Source organism: Sorex fumeus, unplaced genomic scaffold (assembly GCF_029834395.1).
Source record: "Sorex fumeus unplaced genomic scaffold, SorFum_2.1 ptg000033l, whole genome shotgun sequence".
Taxonomy (NCBI): domain Eukaryota; kingdom Metazoa; phylum Chordata; class Mammalia; order Eulipotyphla; family Soricidae; genus Sorex; species Sorex fumeus.
In genome coordinates, this window is record NW_026606090.1 from 27,184,447 (window position 1) to 27,204,127 (window position 19,681).

At 40.5% G+C, this 19,681-nt stretch overlaps 1 protein-coding gene across 2 annotated transcripts in view; it reads left to right on the forward strand.

Moving 5' to 3' along the window:
* Positions 1–17,376, forward strand: part of FUT10 (fucosyltransferase 10) — a 101,341-nt gene extending 83,965 nt beyond the window's left edge. For both annotated transcript variants that reach the window (XM_056116819.1, XM_056116820.1), the window contains one exon: positions 16,635–17,376. In XM_056116819.1, coding sequence (XP_055972794.1) covers positions 16,635–16,859 — 225 coding nt within the window. In that variant the 3' untranslated portion in view covers positions 16,860–17,376. The remainder of the gene's footprint in view (positions 1–16,634) is intronic.
* Positions 17,377–19,681: the final 2,305 nt, after the last annotated feature.

The window sequence follows — 19,681 nt, forward strand, 5'->3', positions numbered from 1 at the left end:
AGCAAAGTGAAGTAGGCTGAATACCAGAAGGCAGAGTCTTAGGGGTCTTTTGAGTGCCTTCACACCCAGTGAATCCAAGTAGTTAATCTTAGCATTGTGTTCTTTCTTTAGAATACAGTACAATAATTTTCTATATAAAGAGATATCTTTAGATAGGAGAAAGTCTTTTAGATTTGAGGAAGCTATCCCATGAGCTAATTTTAGTCAGAGAACTTTTATTGATAAACAACATGGTATCAACTTATTTCATGGATTTATAAACCCATTTGGATGCCATTAAAAAAATTAAATCCTTTGGATGGATGTGTGCTTTAATTTTCTTCTGTAAATAACTAGATCTCCACGCGGGTTCCGGGGCCGAGATCTCCAAGCCTACTCGGATTGGAGTTGAGCATCCTCCACCCAGATCCTCCAAATTCCAGTAGGCGGGGGTCACACCCACCACCTGGCCCCCTGGCACCGTGTAATCCCATCAGTGGCCAAGAGGCAGAGACTATAAAATCCAGCTCCCGGAACTGCGTGGGTGCATTTGCGGCCGCGCGGCATCTTATCAGGACATCTTTTTATGACATCTTATTATCTCATTCCTACTTTGGACAAATTTAAAGGCTATCGAACGTAGCCTGCCCACAGGGCAGAGTCTGGCAAACTCCCCGTGGCATACCAAATATGCCAAATACCAGTAACAATGATGGGTCTCATTCTCCTAAAGAGCCTTGAATATAATCTCAGGGCTAGGATGAAAGAGACGTTACTGGGGCCTGCTCGAGGCAATTGATGAATAACAGGATGATGAATGAATGAATGAATGAATGACTAGGAATAGAATGACTAGATTACATAGAAGATATGTATCTAACATTATAACAAAATAGCATCTTTATTCCAAATTTTTATCCCCCTAATCAACATTGTATGAAAGTTCCATTCATTAAGTTTTTTTTCATTAAAGTGGATATTTAGTGTTACCAAACTGTGATTTACTTGACATTGCTTTAATAACTTAATGATATCTATTTTTTACCAGTTATTTGCCATCTATATATTCTTCAGTGAAATGTTTCTTCTATTTTTTTGGTGCACTTTATAAAATTTAGGTTATTTTGTTACTTTTGATTTTATGAACTCGTTATTTTTCTAGTACAACTCACTGTTGTCTATAAGACTAACATTTTCTTTTTTTTTTTAATTTTTGTTAGTGACAAACCAAGAGGTACAGTTGTAGACTTACAAATCTTTGTGCCTGGGTTTCAGTTATACAATACTTAAGTACCCATCCCTCCACCAGTGCCCTTTTTCTACCACCACGGATCCCCGTATCCCTCCCATCCCCCCAGCCCCCCAACCCACCCTGCCTCTGTGGCAGGGCATTCCCTTTTGTTCTCTCTCTCCTCTTGGGTGCTGTGGTTTGCAAAAGAGGCATTGAGTGGCAATCATGTTCGGTCTATAGTCTACTTTCAGCATGCTTCTCCCATCCTGGGAGGATCCTCCCAACACCCTTTATTTGGTGCTCCCTTCTCTATCTGAGCTGCCTTTTCCCCTAGCATTTGTGGCTGGCCTCCAAGCCATGGAGTAAACCTCCTGGTACTTATCTCGGCTATTCTTGGGTGTTAAAGACCAACATTTTCTTCTAGGTTGTGGGTTGTCTTTTTATTCTTTTGGCCATGTATTTTGAAGTGTGAATTTTGTTTAATTGATTTCTTTTTTTTTTTAAATCTGGGGTTGCACCTAATTGTTCTCAGTTGCCAGGGTTTGAGCCTGGGTTGGTCACCTGTGTGGCAAGTTTCCTTACCCACTGTGTGTATTATCTCTCTATCCCTAAAGTGTAGTACTGTAGCACTGTCCTCCGATCGTTCATCTATTTGCTCGAGCGGGCACCAGTAATGTCTCCATTGTGAGACTTGTAGTTACTGTGTTTGGCATATAGAATATGTCACTGGTAGCTTGCCAGGCTTTGCCATATGGGCGGATACTCTCAGTAGCTTACTGGGCTCTCTGAGAGGGATGGAGGAATCGAACCTGGGTCGGCGGTGTGGAAGGCAAATGCTCTACCCGCTGTCCTATCGCTCCAGTTCAAGATTGAATATAATCTTGCAAATATTTATTGAAAATAAATTTACTGGAGTAGAAATCCAGGCATAATGCCTTCTCAGCCTTGGCAATTCGCCCCATCTTGACCTGAGATGTGAACTCGGCTTTTTCCCATCTGGAGAAGCGGGTATTCTCACTTGAATATTAATCTCCCTCTCTCCTCGTATCTTTTAAGTAAATTTCTTTAAATAAAACTATTTTACTTCACAAAAATAGTGAAATTAAGGCTCAGCTGTGCTCTAATTAGCAGCACTTCTCTAGAACACTTTGGATGCTGATTCGAGCATCACCCCCCATAAAATCTATTGCCAGCAGGACACAACATCTTCCACTTCTTGGCTAGTATGAAAAGCCAGAGGAACATACAGTCGGGAAAGCCATCTTTTTCAAAAAAGGATCTCTCCACGCTATCCAAATCATTTGCCTCACTAACTCACCCTATCCACATCCTTATTGAATTTCTTTCCCCAACTGTAAACTGATAAAAAATTTCACAAAACCTTGCCTCTTTTTGCAGAATATGCAGTTTCACCATGCAATCAGTTTGCATGGTGTTTGCAATGTATTATCCTGGGAAAGGGCAGCCAGGGAGAGTGACCCACAAGAATGAGTAAGATCTACAAGATTCTTAAATGAGGAAGAATGTTTGAGGAAGGACTAAGTTTGGAATTGATGAATTCACAGTGAGTATTTCCATGTGGCAGTTTTCTCTTGTCCACACCATCTTCTAACTCTGAAGGATCAGGGAACCAATATATGAAGAAGCGTCCTCCATGCCACCCAAGAGCAACATCAGTCACAACAACGACTTCTAGCCATAAAAACCCTGAAGTGTACATTTAAAAAAAATTCTATGAATAGAATATGGAAAAAACCTGAGAACAGATGACTGGTTAAAGAAACTTTAGTACATCTACACAATGGAGTACTATGCAGCTGTTAGGAAAAATGAAGTCATGAAATTTACATACAAGTGGTACTATATGGAAAATATCATGCTAAGCGAAATGAGCCAGAAAGAGAGGGACAGACATAGAAAGATTGCATTCATCTGGGGAACATAAAGTAACAAAATAGGAGACTAACACCCAAGAATAACTGTGATAAATACCAGGAGGTTTACTCCATGGCTTGGAGGCCACCTGCACACTCTAGGGGTAAAGGCAGCTCAGATAGAGAAGGGAGCACCAAATAAAGAGTGCTGGGAAGATCTGCCCAGGATGGGAGATGCCTGCTGAAAGTAGTCTATGGACTGAACATGATTGCCACCCAATGTCTCTTCTGCAGACCACAGCACCCAAAAGGAGAGATAGATCAAAAGGGAGTGCCCTGACACAGAGGTAGGGTGGGATGGGGGATGGGAAGGGTGGGAGAGATACTGGGATGGGTGGGGGTGGAGAATGGGCACTGGTGGAGGGATGGGTTCTTGATCATTGTATAACTGAAACCCAAACACAAAAATTTGTATGTCTACAAATGTACCTCATGGTGTTTCACTAATAAAAAAAAATTCTATGATGTCTAGCTCATCAAATTTTCTCTTCATAGTTTGTACTTTCTGTGTCCTGTTAAAAAAAGTCTTTGCCTAAACCAAGATTCACATCTGTTTTCTTCTAGATCTTTTATAATTTTGGCTTTAACATTTAGGTTTGTGATCTTCCTTGAGTCAATTTTTGTTATGTAGCATTTTCATACATTTGAATACATATGAAAATTTAAATACATACTTACTCATTTTATTTATTTATCCACGTAGATTTTGGTTTCAGTGTTTTTATTTTTCATGTGTTACTGATTGTAGTGATTTTTACTCTTATTATTCTAATTCTTCTTTATTTGGACGTAATTTGCTCCTTGGATTTGTTTTGTCTTTATGAGACAGGCTGTTCTCACTTGGGGCGCCCAGAGTGGGTGGGTGAGAGCCCTCCCCGCCCTAAGGGACCCAGCTCCAGCAGCCGACCTCCACCACCCAACCACTGCCATACTCCAGGCCTCTTTCCGGACCACACTGCCGCAAACGCGACACATCATAAGACACTTCTTACCCATTTTCCATAATTACCACAGCATGTCTGATGGGGTTCAGGCAGTAGGCAACAAATTATAGAGATAAATATAAATATATATATATATATATATATATCCCTCGGAGAGCCCAGCAAGCTACTGAGAATATCCTGCCTGCACAGGCAGTGCCTGGCAAGCTCCCCGTGGTGTATTCGATATGCCAAAAGCAGTAACTATAACAGGTCTCATTCCCCTTACCCTGAAAAAGCCTCCAATCATTGGGAAAGACGAGTAAGGAGAGTCTGCTAAAATCTCAGGGGTGGGACGAATAGAGTTGTTACTGGCGCCCACTCGAGTAAATCGATGAACAATGGGATGACTGTGATACAGTGATACAGTGATAATTTGCTCAATCTTTTCCCAATTTCTTAAGACGGATCTTGGTTCACCAATTTTAAAGTAATATTTTTCTATTGTACAGATTTAGTAATACATATTTACATATAATCACTTTCTTAGCTGTATCCCACACTTAAATGAGTATTGAATAGAATTAATATGAATTCTGTTCAAAATGCCTTAAATTATCATTGCAATTTCTTCTTTTGACCAAGATTTATTTATTCACTTGTTCTTTCAGGTTTCATATCTTTGGATATTTTGCAGATAATCTTCTGACATTGATTTTTTTCTACTGTCATTAGAACGTATATTTTATGAATTGAATTATTTAAAATGTATTGAAGCTTGATTTATGTCACAGATAGACTATGGTCTATCTTGATAAAGTCGAATATGAGACAGTAATGCATATTCTATTTTTGGAGAGATGACAGTTTGGTTAAGTAGGTTAGTGGTGTTGCTCAAGTCTGTAATTCCCTCTTATCTGCATACATATATATTTTTTTGCTTTTTGGGTCACACCCAGCGATGATCAGGGGTTACTCCTGGCTTTGCACTCAGGAATCACTCAGGTGCTCAGGGAACCATATGGGATGCTGGAAATCGAACCCAGGTCAGCCACGTGCAAGGCAAATGCCCTACCCACTGTGCTATTGCTCCAGCCCCTGCATACTTCTTTTATTCACTGCTAGGTGCAGTGAAATCTCCAACTATAACTGTGTCTTTGACTACTCTTTCAGGGCTGTCAATTTCATGTGTTTTCACCTCTACTATTATACTGCATATATAAATGTACGATATTGTGCCTTGTTAAACATATTATTTTTTCCTAATGTTCCTGAAAAATGCCTGGGAATTGTGTCTTGGGTGCTGAAGGGAAGGAAGCGGAATCTGTGAGAATTCTGTATTGAAAGCTATGTATAAGGGGCTGCAGCTACAGTACAGCACATCGGGCATTTGCTTTGCATGTGGCTGACCCAGGTTTAGTCCTGGTATCTCACATTGTCCCCTGAGCACCGCCAGGAGTAATTCCTTAGTGCAGAGCCAGGAGTAACCCCTGAGCATCACTGGGTGTGACCCTTCCCCGTCTCCATAAAAAAGAAAGCTGCATATAAACCCTCTGTTTTAAGTACATGGATTTGCCTGATGCCCCTCAAAAAGGATAGCCTGAGTAGAGGGCGTGCATACAATTATTTTATTGGGGACTGGAATCCCTGTGAGCCTGAGTGAGGGCAAGAAGAGAGAAACCAAGAGGGAGCAGAGTGAACCCCTCGCTATTCCTGTGCTAGCGATTGCTAAAGCAACAGATGGCCTTATAGTGGGACTGTAGCACCCCCGTAGCAGCATCGCTCTTCTTAATAGCTTCCTCCGTAGGAAGAAAGCAAGAGTTTATCCACTGTTTCTAGCCCCGCTTTGCTCACTGATCTGTCTCATGAGTAATTAATTCTCGCACATTTCAGGATGTGCAAGTCAATTTCCTATGAGTCAAAAAGCAGTAGCTATGAGGGAAATGTTAGTTCAGGAAGTGAAAGGCACTGGCTCAGGCCAGAGGTGTTCCGTCAGGTGTGTCTGTCTGAGATCTGACAGACCAAGGAAGAGCTCGAGAGGAGACAATTTATGGACGAGAATCTGGAATGATATGTCAAAGGTGTCCAAGTGCAGCCTGTACCTTACATCTGTCAGATTTCTTTGTCTTTCCTTTATCTTCAGGTTTCCTGCAACGACTTTTAAGATTTATGACAGGGATGCCATCACCTTTTATCCATGAGAGGAAGTGTAAATCCAATTAGTCACAGAATTCTTTGAAATTGTTGACCAGCATAGATCCTTAAGCAACTCCAGCAGTTAGTGAAACGAGATCTAGACTCCATTATTACAGCCGCTCCTTTCCGTGTTGATTATGTAGTTTGAGCAACAATTGAGTTACTCTGAACATCTAATCTCACTTGTATTTATTTTGATTTGGGGGCTGCACCCAGCAGTGCTCAGGGCTTACTCCTGACTATTCACTTAGGAATCACTCCTGGCAGGCTCTGGGGACCATTATAGAGTGCCAGGAATTGAACTCGGTCAGCCTCATGCATGGCAAATGCTTACCTGCTGTACTATCTCCTTGGCTCTGCTCATTTCACCTTTTAAGATGCCTTGATCTTCTTGGGTTGAGATCATGCCATTCTGGCAGAGTTACGCATAGCTCCTTCTTCCTTGCCACTAATGGTTTAGTGCTGATATATGACTTTTACCCATTTCTAAGTCCCTGTTATTATAGTGGCCCAAAAACCTACTCTCAGGTTCAGCCTATAGAGGATAGTGCTCATCAATCTTTTGCAAAAGAAATTGAAATCCTCCAGAGTTTTCCATATTGACGTGGCAATCTACATTTCAAGAGGCCACTCAACAAAACAGGAGGACCAGTTTTAGATGTTCTTGCCAGAACACTGATTTCCTAAGTAGTTCCTTGCAGATTTGTATGGTCCCATTTCACCTTTTAGTCCTCCCAGCTGACCCAGCTCCTTCAAGATAAACTCCCACACATGCTGCCCTAATTCCTTCCAGTACATCAGAGGCAGGTCCTCCACGTTCTTCTGTCATTTAGGTTAGTTGTTGTCTGCGCAAGGAGTCTCCTTTCTCACCCACCTGTGGAACATTAATAATACGAGATGGAACATTAATAACAAGAGATAGTCCTCTCCATTTTACTAGTGCTCTACTACCAGAAATGCCGCTTTGGTTGCTACCAGGTGAGTAATAATTTCTCAGGTATATTCCCGGTGCCAGCCTAACCTAAGTGCAACAGAAAACAGAAGTCGAAGCAGAGGCATTGTGGGAGTGCAATCCTAAAGAGGCGTGAGAAACACTTGATTGAAGCTGTGATGGAAGCCCAGGAGGGTCCTCCTGGCCTGAGTGCCTCTGAGTAGGACCGAAAGGTTCATTGACTGGACTGCAGTCCCAGAGCTAGTAGCGCATCTCATGACAGTTCCTTTAGAGTGAAAAGGGATGAAACTCTTGTCCTTTGCTTCTGGACTCCGTTTGATCAGAAGTTTGCACCACTATGCACAATCCCCTCTCCCATTCAGATTGTCTGTTCGCACGTGTGTGTTGACCAGTGTTCATGGACTGGCATGGTTACATCTCAGGGCAGGAAGTGAGGATGCCACAGGAAGTGGACAGGTATGCAGGTAAAGTTGGTATGTCTGGCATGAGAAACATGGGCAGTTGACAGTTCCCTAAGAGGTGTTGGCTCGAATACTTTCTAGTACTTGTATGTAAAACACCTTTACTCTCCTATATACTGTCTCTGGGATGGAGCCATAGCACAGCGGGTAGGGCATTTGCCTTGCACGCCGCCGACCCGGGTTCAATTCCTCCATCCTTCTCCGAGAGCTCGGAAAGCTACCAAGAATATCCCTTCCGCCCGGCAGAGCCTGGCAAGAGCCTGGCAAGCTCCCCGTGTCGTATTCGATATGCCAAAAACAGTAACAACAAGTCTGACAAGCGAGACGTTACTGGTGCCTGCTCCAGCGAGATGAACAACGGGGGAAGACAGTGCTACAGTGTTACATACTGACTCTACTCTAGAGACCCATCATTTCGCTTTCTTTGAAAGGCTCTACCTCAGATTTTGCTGAGGATGTGGATGGAGGATGAACATCAGTTTCTTTGTTTAGAGTGACAGTCAGAGCAAATGATCCTTTGCTTGTGCAAATGACTAGACCAGATTTCTGTTTTCGCCCCATCTTTACATCCACTTTCAGAAATTCTGCTGCTACCTCAGGGACTTCTGCAGTATAAAAAATGTACTTGTTTATCAGCGTTCCCGCTGCTCTTTACAACTCAAATCAAATTTCTCAAATCAACTGAATCATTTTCCACCCATCTGTTAGCTTTGCAGTTCCAAAACGTTGCTGCAGTTGACCCCATTACTTTGGCGATTCTCTAAATTATTATTATTGATAAATCTATGCCTTCGTGAAGGAAACTTCATCATTATAATGACAGTGCTACTTTGCTGCTAGTAATAATAACCCTGAGTCATCAAATGGAAACTGGCCAGGACTGAAGGAGATGATTTACATGGTTTCTTTAAACACACTTGCAGCAACCCCCTCCCCTACCCCCACTCCTCCTCTGTTCCCCTCAGGTAACCATAGTTCTATTAACAGTGTCCACAGGCTTATTTTTATTTACCTATACATCCATCTTATTTACTTATATTGCGTATATGGGCTGGAGCGATAGCACAGCGGGTAAGGCGTTTGCCTTGCAAGCAGCCAATATGGCCTACCCGAGTTCGATTCCTCCGCCCCTCTCGGAGAGCCCGACAAGCTACCGAGAGTATCTCGCCCGCACAGCAGAGCCTGGCAAGCTACCCATGATGTATTCCATATTCCTAACACAGTAACAACAAAGTCTCACGATGGAGATGTTACTGGGCCCGCTCGAGCAAATAGATGAATAACGGGAGGACCGTGACCATGACGATGACTTATTGCATACATGGATAAAGTAATCCAATATTTGCTTTGACCTATTTTGTTTCTCATATTACCCTAGATTTCTTCCTTTTTGCTTTCAAAGGTAAAATATTATCTTTTTAATAGCCAAATAGAAGGGTGCATGTGTGTGAGAGAGATAGAGAGAGAGAAAGAGAGAGAGGAGAGAGAGAGAGAGAAGGAGAGAGAGGGGGAGGGAGGAGGGGTGCTCGAGACACACAGAATTCTCTTTTCCCAACCGTCTATTAGTGGTACTTGGGTTGTTGTCATTGTTTTGCTGTTGTAAATAATGTAAACGTAGGGGTGGTTATTAAGTTCTACTGGTCTTCCTGGTTTGTTGAGTGGCCTCTTGAAATGTAGAATCCTAACAGCCCTTGGGTTAAAGATGCCACAGCCGCCCTGGCATATTGAGGGAGGAGGCCAGAAGGTTCAAGGGTTGAGAAGGTTAAAAGGGGAGTTACTGTGAAGACTGAGAGCCAACCATTTGAGCATGTTCCATTGAGAGGACCAAGAGGACACTTCCTTTACGATGTCAGGGTAGCCTTCATTTCCATGCATTTGGGGTGTGTGATTATTTTAAATTTATGGTGAAACGAACTACCAAGCAGTGAGGGAGGGGGTGAGGAGAAGGAAGAGTGGTATAGAGGTGACAAAGATGTTGGAAGACGGTCTTGAGCACTTTGGTAGAGGTGACGTTGATAATGATGTTGTACATCAAACTATAAGGATTACTAACACTATTGTAACCAAGTGACCTAAACAACAACAACAAAAAATTTGAAAACATTTTGTAATTTACTCTGCCTCCATTCTTTAATACTTTGATACTTTTTATGTCCACTAACATCACTAAGACCTCAAGTTTCCGTCCTCAGAAGGTCTTTTATATCAAAAGTCCAAATGTGAATAAAATGATAGATGCCATGTTATAAGTTCGGTATACCTAGATCCAAAGTAGGTATACATAGATCAAAAAATGTTCTTTTTAAAAATAATCTTTATTTAGCCATGATTTTTAATGTGGTTAATAATATAGTCACAAAAAATTCTTCGTTAAGATTAATTATGAACTGCTAAAAGTAGTCTATAGACCAAACATGATTGCCACTCAATGCCTCTCTTGCAAAACACAGTACCCAAAAGAAGAGAGAGAGAACAAGGGGGAATGCCCTGCCACAGAGGCAGGGTGGGACGGGGGCGATGAGGGGTGGGAGGGATGTTGGGACCCGTGGAGGATGGGCACTGGTGGAGGGATGGGTACTTGATCGTTGTATAACTGAAACCCAAGCACAAAAATTTATAAGTCTATAACTGTACCTCATGGTGTTTCACTAATAAAAAAATTAAATAATAAAAAAAGATTAATTATGAGTGAGGTATAGGATTGTAAATCAAATGTCTTGTGCATATGAGATCTGTGTTTGATTTCTGACATCAGAAAAAAAATTAAAGATTAAGCATGATATTTTAAGTAGCTTAGATAATCCTTTGAGTTAATAATTACAAGATATGAAAATATGGTGGGAAAGGGGCTGGAGATATATTTTCAGTAATAAACAGTGCGCCTCTTGTGTGAGGTCCTAGGTTAAATTTTTAGTAACACAAACTCACAGATACACAGACACACACACAGACACACACACAGACACATGCGCACACACACTGGAAATTGGGAGGATTTGAAGAAAAAAGGAAGAATACAATGTGTAAAGATTCTAAAAGACAAAACAATTTAGAAATTTTCCATTTTATTTGAAAAAGAACAAAACAGACAATTTTGTCTTTAAGTTACTAGAGTTTATTTTTAGACTAGAGGTGATTATAGTACTTTTTCATTTTTTATATTTTAAATTGAAGATCTGAGGAAACAGTTACCAGTGGGAGATTATCAGTTACTTCATGTTTTCGCCGTGTAAATATTTCATGTTCTTCATTTGATGTTTTTTCTTTTTCCTACTCACAGAATGTCTGGGTTGAAATCTAAGACATTGCCTAATTCAACGTCCTTTCTGTTGTATCCTGGCATTTGCACTGGCCTCATTTTGTGTTATATGTCTCAGATAAAATTTTCTTTATATTCATTCATGTTTTTTACCTTTTCCACTGTATCCTTTTTATTTTTCTTTGTTCTTTTGGTTACTTTGGGCGATGCTTAGGGCTTATTCCTGGCTTTGCACTCAGGAAATACGTCTAGGGGTGTCGAGGTTGCTTTACGTGTGGGGAGGACCATATGGGATGCTGGGAATTGAACTCAGGTTGGCCACGTACAAGTAGATAATACCCTATCTACTATACTATCTCTCCAGCCCCCACTATATTCTTTTACACTAATGGTGGTTATTTTAAAGTTCCTGTCTGATAGTCCAGTATCTCAGTCATCTCTGATTCTGGTTATCTCTTGACTTTCAAAACAAAAATGTGTCTCGTGATTTTTGTGATGTGGGAATGTGGGACATCATGTTCAGAAAGGGGCATACCTATTTTTCTATCAGGGTCTTGGTTTCTCAGGTTGAATTATACTAGAGAGAAATTGAGCTAATATGGGTTGATGTTTCTACTAATATCTCTAGTGCTACATTGCCTTCAAATGACGCCCGTAATAATTATTCAGTAATGAACCTGAAACGAGGAACTAGTTTCTTTGTGTTTCTCTTACACCCTTAACTTTCTTCAGTTTCTGCAATACTATGCCACAGATACTCACCCTCCATCTCCTTTGCCACCTCTTCCTCTCCCTACTATTGCCTGGGGAGCTGATAGTTAGGGTTGGTTCTAACCTTGGCAGCCTCAAACTTAGGCAGATTTCATAAATCTGGACCTTGAGTATGAAGCTTTCTCAGTGTTCTTGTCACTTCTTCCCATGGCAGCAAAAACTCCATAGTGATGGAAAGAATTTTGTGTCTCCCACCTCCCACCCCCACCCAACTCCGGGCAATTGACCTTTCATATTATTGCAGATGCTTAATTCCCAAGTAGGTTCCTTCAGCCTTCCTCAACCAAGAGACAGATGGGTTTTGCTTGTCATTCCCCTTCAAGGCAGGATTAGTGGGTTTTACCTTTGGATTTAGGAATAGAGGTTTGGCATTCCTTGGTATTCAATTTTCTTGGTTGCTTTTTGATCTTGTTATTCTGGTGGGTTGAAGATAAGCTATGAATTTTCAGATTGTATGATTTCTCTCTTATTGTTAGTACTTATGCTTTCTTTGGAAGCAAAATATTTCTTCTTTTTTTTGTAAGGGAAAAGCACAGTATTTTTATTCTTTTTTTAAAAAAATTTTTATTAGTGAAAGACCATGAAGTACAGTTGTAGATTTACAAATTTTTGTGCTTGGGTTTCGATTATACAATGATCAAATACCCATCCCTCCACCAGTGCCCATTTCCCAGTACCATGGATAATATCCCTCCCACCCCATCCCCCCCATCCCACCCTGCCTCTGTGGCAGGGCATTCCCTTTCGTTCTCTCTCTCCTTTTGGGTGTTGTGATCTGCAAAAGAGGCATTGAGTGGCAGACATGTTCAGTCCATAGTCTACTTTCAACATGCATCTCCCCTCCTGGGAGGATCCTCCAAACACCCTTTATTTGGTGCTCCCTTCTCTATCTGAGCTGCCCTTTCCCCTAGAATACCCGGCTGGCCTCTAAGCTATGGAGTAATCCTCCTGGTGCTGATCTCAGCTATTCTTGGGTATTAATCTCCTATTTTGTTACTTTATGTCCCCCAGATGAATGCAATCTTTCTATGTCTATCCCTCTCTTTCTGTTTCATTTAGCTTAGCATGATACTTTCCATGTTGTACCACTTGTATGTAAATTTCATGACTTCATCTTTTCTAACAGCTACATAGTACTCCATTGTGTAGATGTACCAAAGTTTCTTTAACCAGTCATCTGTTCTTGGGCATTCAGGTTTCTTCCAGTTTCTGGCTATTGTAAAGAGTGCTGCAATGAACAAACAAGTGCAGATGTCACTTCAACTATACATTGCAAAATTTTTCTTAACCATTCTTTAGAAATAGCTTATTTTCTCAGGACCTCAGTTATAAAGACAATTTGGGTTGCAGAAACTTAATTATTTTTAAAACATTAAGACCATTTCATCAGAAATACTTCCTTCAGGTCACACTGAGAAATAATTCATGCAAAACACAAGAGTTAAGAGTCTGTTTTATAAGATTCTTTTCCCTGTGACAGTAGTGGGCTGGAGTGATAGCACAGCAGGTAGGGCATCTGCTTTGCATGCGGCCAACCCAGGTTCGATTCCTCTGCCCCTCTCAGAGAGCCCAGCAAGCTATGAGAGTATCTCATCCGCACGGCAAGCCTGGCAAGCTACCCGTGGCATATTCAATATACCAAAAAGAGTAAAAACAAGTCTCACAATTTATTGTGAGATGTTACTGGTGCCCACTCGAGCAAATGGATGAACAAAGGGAGGACAGTGATAGTGACACTAATAGATGGGATTTTATCCACAGTTGACTCCAATGGGTAGGCAAAGAAATAGAGTATTATTACTTCATTCTGTGGCAGTTTTAAGGAAAAGGAGCATATTGCTCTAACTGTAGGAAGGCATCAAAATTGTGATATTTACCAATTGACTTTTCTGCTTTCTTTCCTGAATTTGAGATGGGTGAAGAGTTCAATCATTACAAATTTGACACATGACAAACCTGCTTTCTTTCTGGTATACTTCTCTCTTTCTCTCTCACTTTTCTGGCGCTCATAATATTTGTCTCTTAGACATCTGACTTGAGTTCTATTTGAACCAGGATGTCAGTGTCAATTACTCTTCCTTTTATTATTTTTCTAATTTATGGGATATTTTATTATATTTTCCTTTAAAGTTCTGTATCTTTTGCTTCATTTCTGCTATTCTATATTTCTAAGGTGTCATTTTTGGGGGTGCTCTTGATTATTTCTTTTTCTGGTATCTGATTCTTCATTGACACTGTTTTCCCTCTTGAGGGTGTTGGGCAACTTTATTTGAAACTACAAAACTTGCTTGCCTTATCTCTTTTTCTCAAGTCAGTAACTTTCCTCAGTTGTTTTTTTAATCATGACAACTTGCTCATATTGAGATGGTGTGATTGGAAATAATGAGTGGGCATATTGGCTGTAAACTTCATTGTAGGATGGTCTGGCTAAGGGAGTTGTTAAGGAATTCTGACTTCTGTTCTCTTGATCAGATCATGTTTTCCTACAGAAGGACCTTTAATTTTCCTTCCTGGCTTATGAGTAGTGATTCCTAGTACTGTAGAAATAGATTTGTTGAACGAGGACAAGGTCTCAATATTTGCTGCTCACCTGGTCACTGATTTGATTGCCCTCCACCTTGCATCTTTCTTCAGATCACAGATCTTGTGCTTTACTTTACTAGAGAACAAATCTCTAGCCTTTTGGTCTGTTTGTTTTGTTTTGTTTTAGGCTATAACAGGAAGTGCTCAGGGATTACTTTGGGAGGACTCAGAGACCAAATGGGGTGCCGGGGATCAAACCCTATCAGTTGCGTGCAAGACAAATGCCCTACACTAACCACTGTACTATCTCTCTGGCCCCCCAATCTCTGGTATTTAAAAATATATATATTATAAATTTGTTCACAATATTTGATTACATTTAATATTTAAACACCAATCCCAACACCATCATACCTTCCCACCGCCGTATTTCCACCCTGAACCTCAAACCCTGTCCCCCCACCCCAATAGAACCAAAATAGTTTATTCTGTATTACTTGCCAAACCTCTCATCTTTAGTCAGGTAATGAAGAGGAAGATCTGAGAAGAGAGGAAGGAGTGAGTAACTACATCACAGTCTCTCTTAATTTTTCTTAGTTTACGGTCTGCCTTCAACTTTCAGGAGTATCTGTTGCCTCTTATGTCTTTTAGGGTCTTGAACTGTAAAGCAGAATGCTTCTCAATTTGTCGCATTTCTGACTTACAAGTCTGGATCTTTTTTTTGAAAATATACTCTAAATGATTTACTACTTTTCCATTTGCTTTCATTCTCCAAAATTTTATTACTTTTCTAACCTCTTCCATTCTCCCAGTTCTTACAGTTTAATATCATTTCTTAAAATAATTCTTTTACATTAATTTTAATAATGGTACAGAAGGGAATACATTTAGGTGTGTGTATTTAATCTGCTGTTCCTGAGTTTGTCTTCCTTTCTCTCCCTTTCTCCCATTTTCATTTACTTAGAAAATTATTGGAGGGCCTGGAGTGATAGCACAATGGGTAGGGCATTTGCCTTGCATGCGGCCGACCCAGGTTCGATTCCCAGCATCCATATGGTCCCCAAGTATTGCCAGGAGTAATTCCTGAGTGCAGAGCCAGGAGTAACGCCTGTGCATCACCAGGTGTGACCAAAAAAGAAATAAAAAAGAAAGAAAATTATTGGAGAGTCAAAAGTTGAGAGGGTCTTTTAGGCCTGTATAAGGACATTGACCAACTTGCAATGAAAATAGTTCCTGAGTGTGGCCTGCAGCAAATCAACATTGCACCAGAGAGACTAGTTGGGAGACTGTGGATATAAACTAACACAAGCTTGGATCAAGTGTGCTGCAACATAGGTCCTTGGGAAACATTTTGAAAATAGAGAGGCCCTGTGCAAAATGTCAGGTTCACTGTCAGGTGGAAACACCTGCAAAGGATAGTTGAATACTCCTAAGTGCATTCCCAACAAGAAGTTATATGTACATCGAAAACAAAAGCAATAAAAAAAATGTCCTAGAAAAGTAACAGGCAGGCTGGTATATGTAATGATGTATAAACTAAATAATGTATAAGCTGTATATGTTTTTCAAAAAACCTATATATACCAAAACATCTGTATTACATGTTTTAATCATGTTTGCTTATGAGAAGAAGGGTGGCATTATTGGGATATCAGGGAAAAGAAAATGAAATAAATGAACCGAAAACAACTAATCGGAGGAAAGAGATGACTTTTGCATACTGGAAAGACCCAAATAGATTTAATCATATAGTTTAGGGCAGTTTGTACAACTTTTTGGAAACTGAGTTTCCGACTCTGTAAAATGGAATAGTAGTATCTATGTAACATGTCTGTCATAAAAATTAAATGTGGGGCTGGAAAGGGAGTTTGGGAGTTTGGATAGTATGGAAGTTAAGGGATATGCTTTGCTTGTAGCTGATCCTTGTTCTATTTCGGGAACTACTTGGTCCCAAGGGAATGGGGGGGTCCTGAACACCATCACTGGAGTGAATTGGGTAATTCCCAGCACCAGCGGACCCAAGAAATACTATATCTTTGGGCCATTGCATCGAGCACCTGGTGGTACAGTTGACTGAGAATCACTGGAAGTAGTCTTTTGAATCTCTGAACACCACTTGAGAAGACACCCTCAAAAAATTAAATAAGAAAATTAAAACTGGCTAACAAAATATCTGCTGTACATTGGATTCTCAATAATGATTAGAGTTCTAAAAAAATTATTTAGGTATTGGGATATACACTATTGTTATTCATACGTATGCTTGGTACTAGATTTTTTTTGACTACTCAACAGAAAAATTGTTGGGGATTTATGGAATGAAAACTATGCATGAGATTCTGTTCTTGCCAGGCAGGGTTTCTGTTCTGTTACCACATTTAAAAAAAGTTCTTCTCTCAACACAGGGCTTGCCACCCAAAAGATGGAATGCCGAAGTCAGTCACCTGACCTGTCCAGAGCCCACTGTGTTCGCCTTCTTGCCTCTGGCTCCACGTCGGAGCTCTTTGCGAGAGATGTGGATACCAAGCTTCAAACAGTCCAAGAAAGAAGCACGGGCCCTCAGGTGGCTGGTTGATAGGAATCGAAACTTTTCATCCCATGAGTTCTGGACTCTAGTCTTCAAAAACTAATGTCTACAAGTCTCCAGATGACTTTTAAAGAGACTAAAGCCTTTTTAAAGTTTGTTTTTTTTTAAGGTTGCCTTAATATTTGGATAGAATTACTCTGTTGCCTCTCTTTAGGGTAAATGTTAATTGCTGCAGTACTCATAATAAGCCCCATCAAATAAGAAGTTTGAATTACCTTAGGGGTAACCTCTATATATTTTTATACTGAAAAAAAGGAAATATCTCTTTTGGAAACTGTTCATCTTTGGTTTACATGTTTGGGCCCACAGGTCCCTGCTGCCTTTTGTAGAAACAGACTGATGGTAGGGTCAGAGCATTCACCACTGCCGGCAAGACAGGGAGGTGCTGTGGATTCCTGATACTGAACTCACTATCTGCAATTTATTGGTGTTTGGCAAGCGCCGTGTCCTGACGCTGAGCATGAACATGAAATGCATTAGAACTTGGCAATGAGTGATTCCATCTGTTGGTTTCCAGGGCCATAAGTGAGTAATAAAAGCTGTGTGGAGTTTATGTGCGATTTACTCTTCCAGTCAAAAGAACATATGTACGCTTCGATCTTCTCCATGCGCTCAGTCACCTTTGCCCTTTGGTATTTTCATCCTGCCCTGCACCATCTCCCTCTCCTTCCCCCAGTTTCTTGCAAAGTGGAATGTCTTGTTGCAGACATGCCTCCTCCTTGTGTGTTTTGATCTGTGAGATGTTCCCAGTTACCCCTACAACAGCTGAGCAGAATCGTAACAAGAATGTATGAGCCGGGCTGGACAGCCTGAATGAATGTTTGGATCAATAGGACAGTAGAGATAAATGTCCCCACTTGTTCTGATTTGGTGCAAGCTGCTTTGGCTGTGCCGAGGGTGTTGTGTAGCTTGGTGGGCAGCCTCACGAGTTTTCAAGCATTCCCTGTCTTTTCCGATGCAGTCATGCAGTTTCAGCTGTCTTGTCTGCAGCATATATTGGGGCTGCATGAGATGAGGGGAAAACCCTGGCTCACTATTTTCTTTTTAAAGTCAGGTTGGGACAACTTCTAGATGATTTTAAAGCCAGTTTTCACCTGATGTGCTCTGACTTTGCCTGGGAGCTCTTCCCAGCTTGGTGCTTGGTGGTCACTCCGGTACACAGAGGACCCTTATTGTGCTGGGATCAAACCTGAGGCTCTCACCTGCGAAGCATATACTCTAGACCTTTGAGCTGTCCCCCTAGCCATGACTTTGGTGTTCTTTACTGGGGAAAAGACGTAAACTTGGGAGATAGGAAGTGTCCCTGACCATAATGAGGAAAATTAGGAGCACTCTCTGCTGCCAATACCCCTCATCATAGGCTAGATCATTTATGTTCCTGGCATGGTCAAACTTTAAGTCTCTGTCCCTCTGTCTCTCTATCTCTGTCACCCTCCTACCCCATCTCTCTCTCTCTCTCTCTCTCTCTCTCTCTCTCTCTCTCTCTCTCCCAGAAAAATGAGGACTGAAACTCAAACACTCTCTTAGACTCAAAAATGATCATAATACTGGTAGGAGACAATATCAATGATTGGGTTCTTTTCTGTCCAAGCTCCACTTTGACCTAAACATGGAAGTGATACACTGTCATTTGAAGTTTGCTTTTATGTATGAAATTCTTTGTCAAAAATTGTTAAACTTAATTTTCTAAGTGTTTTAAGAGTTACCATTTCAGAGCCATTATATGTTTTTAAGGGACGTACACTCTGCATTGTAGCATACTTATGGGTCGTATTGAGGATGGATAAATCTATTTATCTCCCTGCCCTTTTATCTGATAATATCATCAGAAAAAAGGATCGAAAAGGGGGATTGTTAAAGACCACATTTTAAATTGTCTATTGAATGATTTTTTTCTCATAAAAGAATGCCCAAGATATGATTTATACTTCAAGTGAAATATTATCATGGTAATTTCAATTCTCAATAAATGCCTTCACCAAAAACCTGTGCTTATGTACTGTATATGAAAACCCCATATTTCATGCTTTAAGAAAAAAATCTTGGTTCTTCATTGAGTGCATAAATAAAACTTTTCCTAAATTTTCTAAAATATATAACTGAAAAAATTTAGTTAGTGAAATCACTGACCATTTAATTTAGTATTAATTTTTGTTAGAGGAAAGAGCATGGAAGAAAAAACTTCATGGGATTGAAAATGGATTGTATTTTGAGAATTCGTTACCACTTTTCTTAGAGGCTAAATCTCTGCTAACATTGGTTGTTTCCGATTACTTTTATATATGCTATTCTCACTGGGGTGAGGAGTTTTCTCATTGTCATTTTGATTTGCATTTCCCTGATAATATGCGACGATAATAACCCTGTCATATGCCTAGTGACTGTCTATGTGCTTCTTCACTGAAAGATGTCTTTTCTTCTGTCCACATTTTTAATGGGATTATTGGACACCTCAAAAATCTGAGATTGGTCTTCCATACAACCCAGTTATTCCACTTCTTGACATCTACCCTTGGAAAACAAAAAGAGTAACTTGAAAATATATATGTATACTCATGTTCATTGAAATGCTGCATACAATAGCCAGGTATGGAAACCACCCAAATGCTCAACAATATAAGTGGATAAAGAGGTGGTGGCTATATATACACAATGGAATGTTACGCAGCCACAAGAAAAGATGAAATCTTGCCTTTTGTTGCAACTTGAATGGACCTGAAAGGTACTGTGTTAAGTGAAGTATGTCGGAGTGAGAAGGACAAGTATTGGGTGACATCATTTGCTGATATAAAGAAAATAAGAAAATTCAATGCACTGAATGTTGACCTTTGACCTTTAATTAAAACACTGAGATTATCAAGTGGT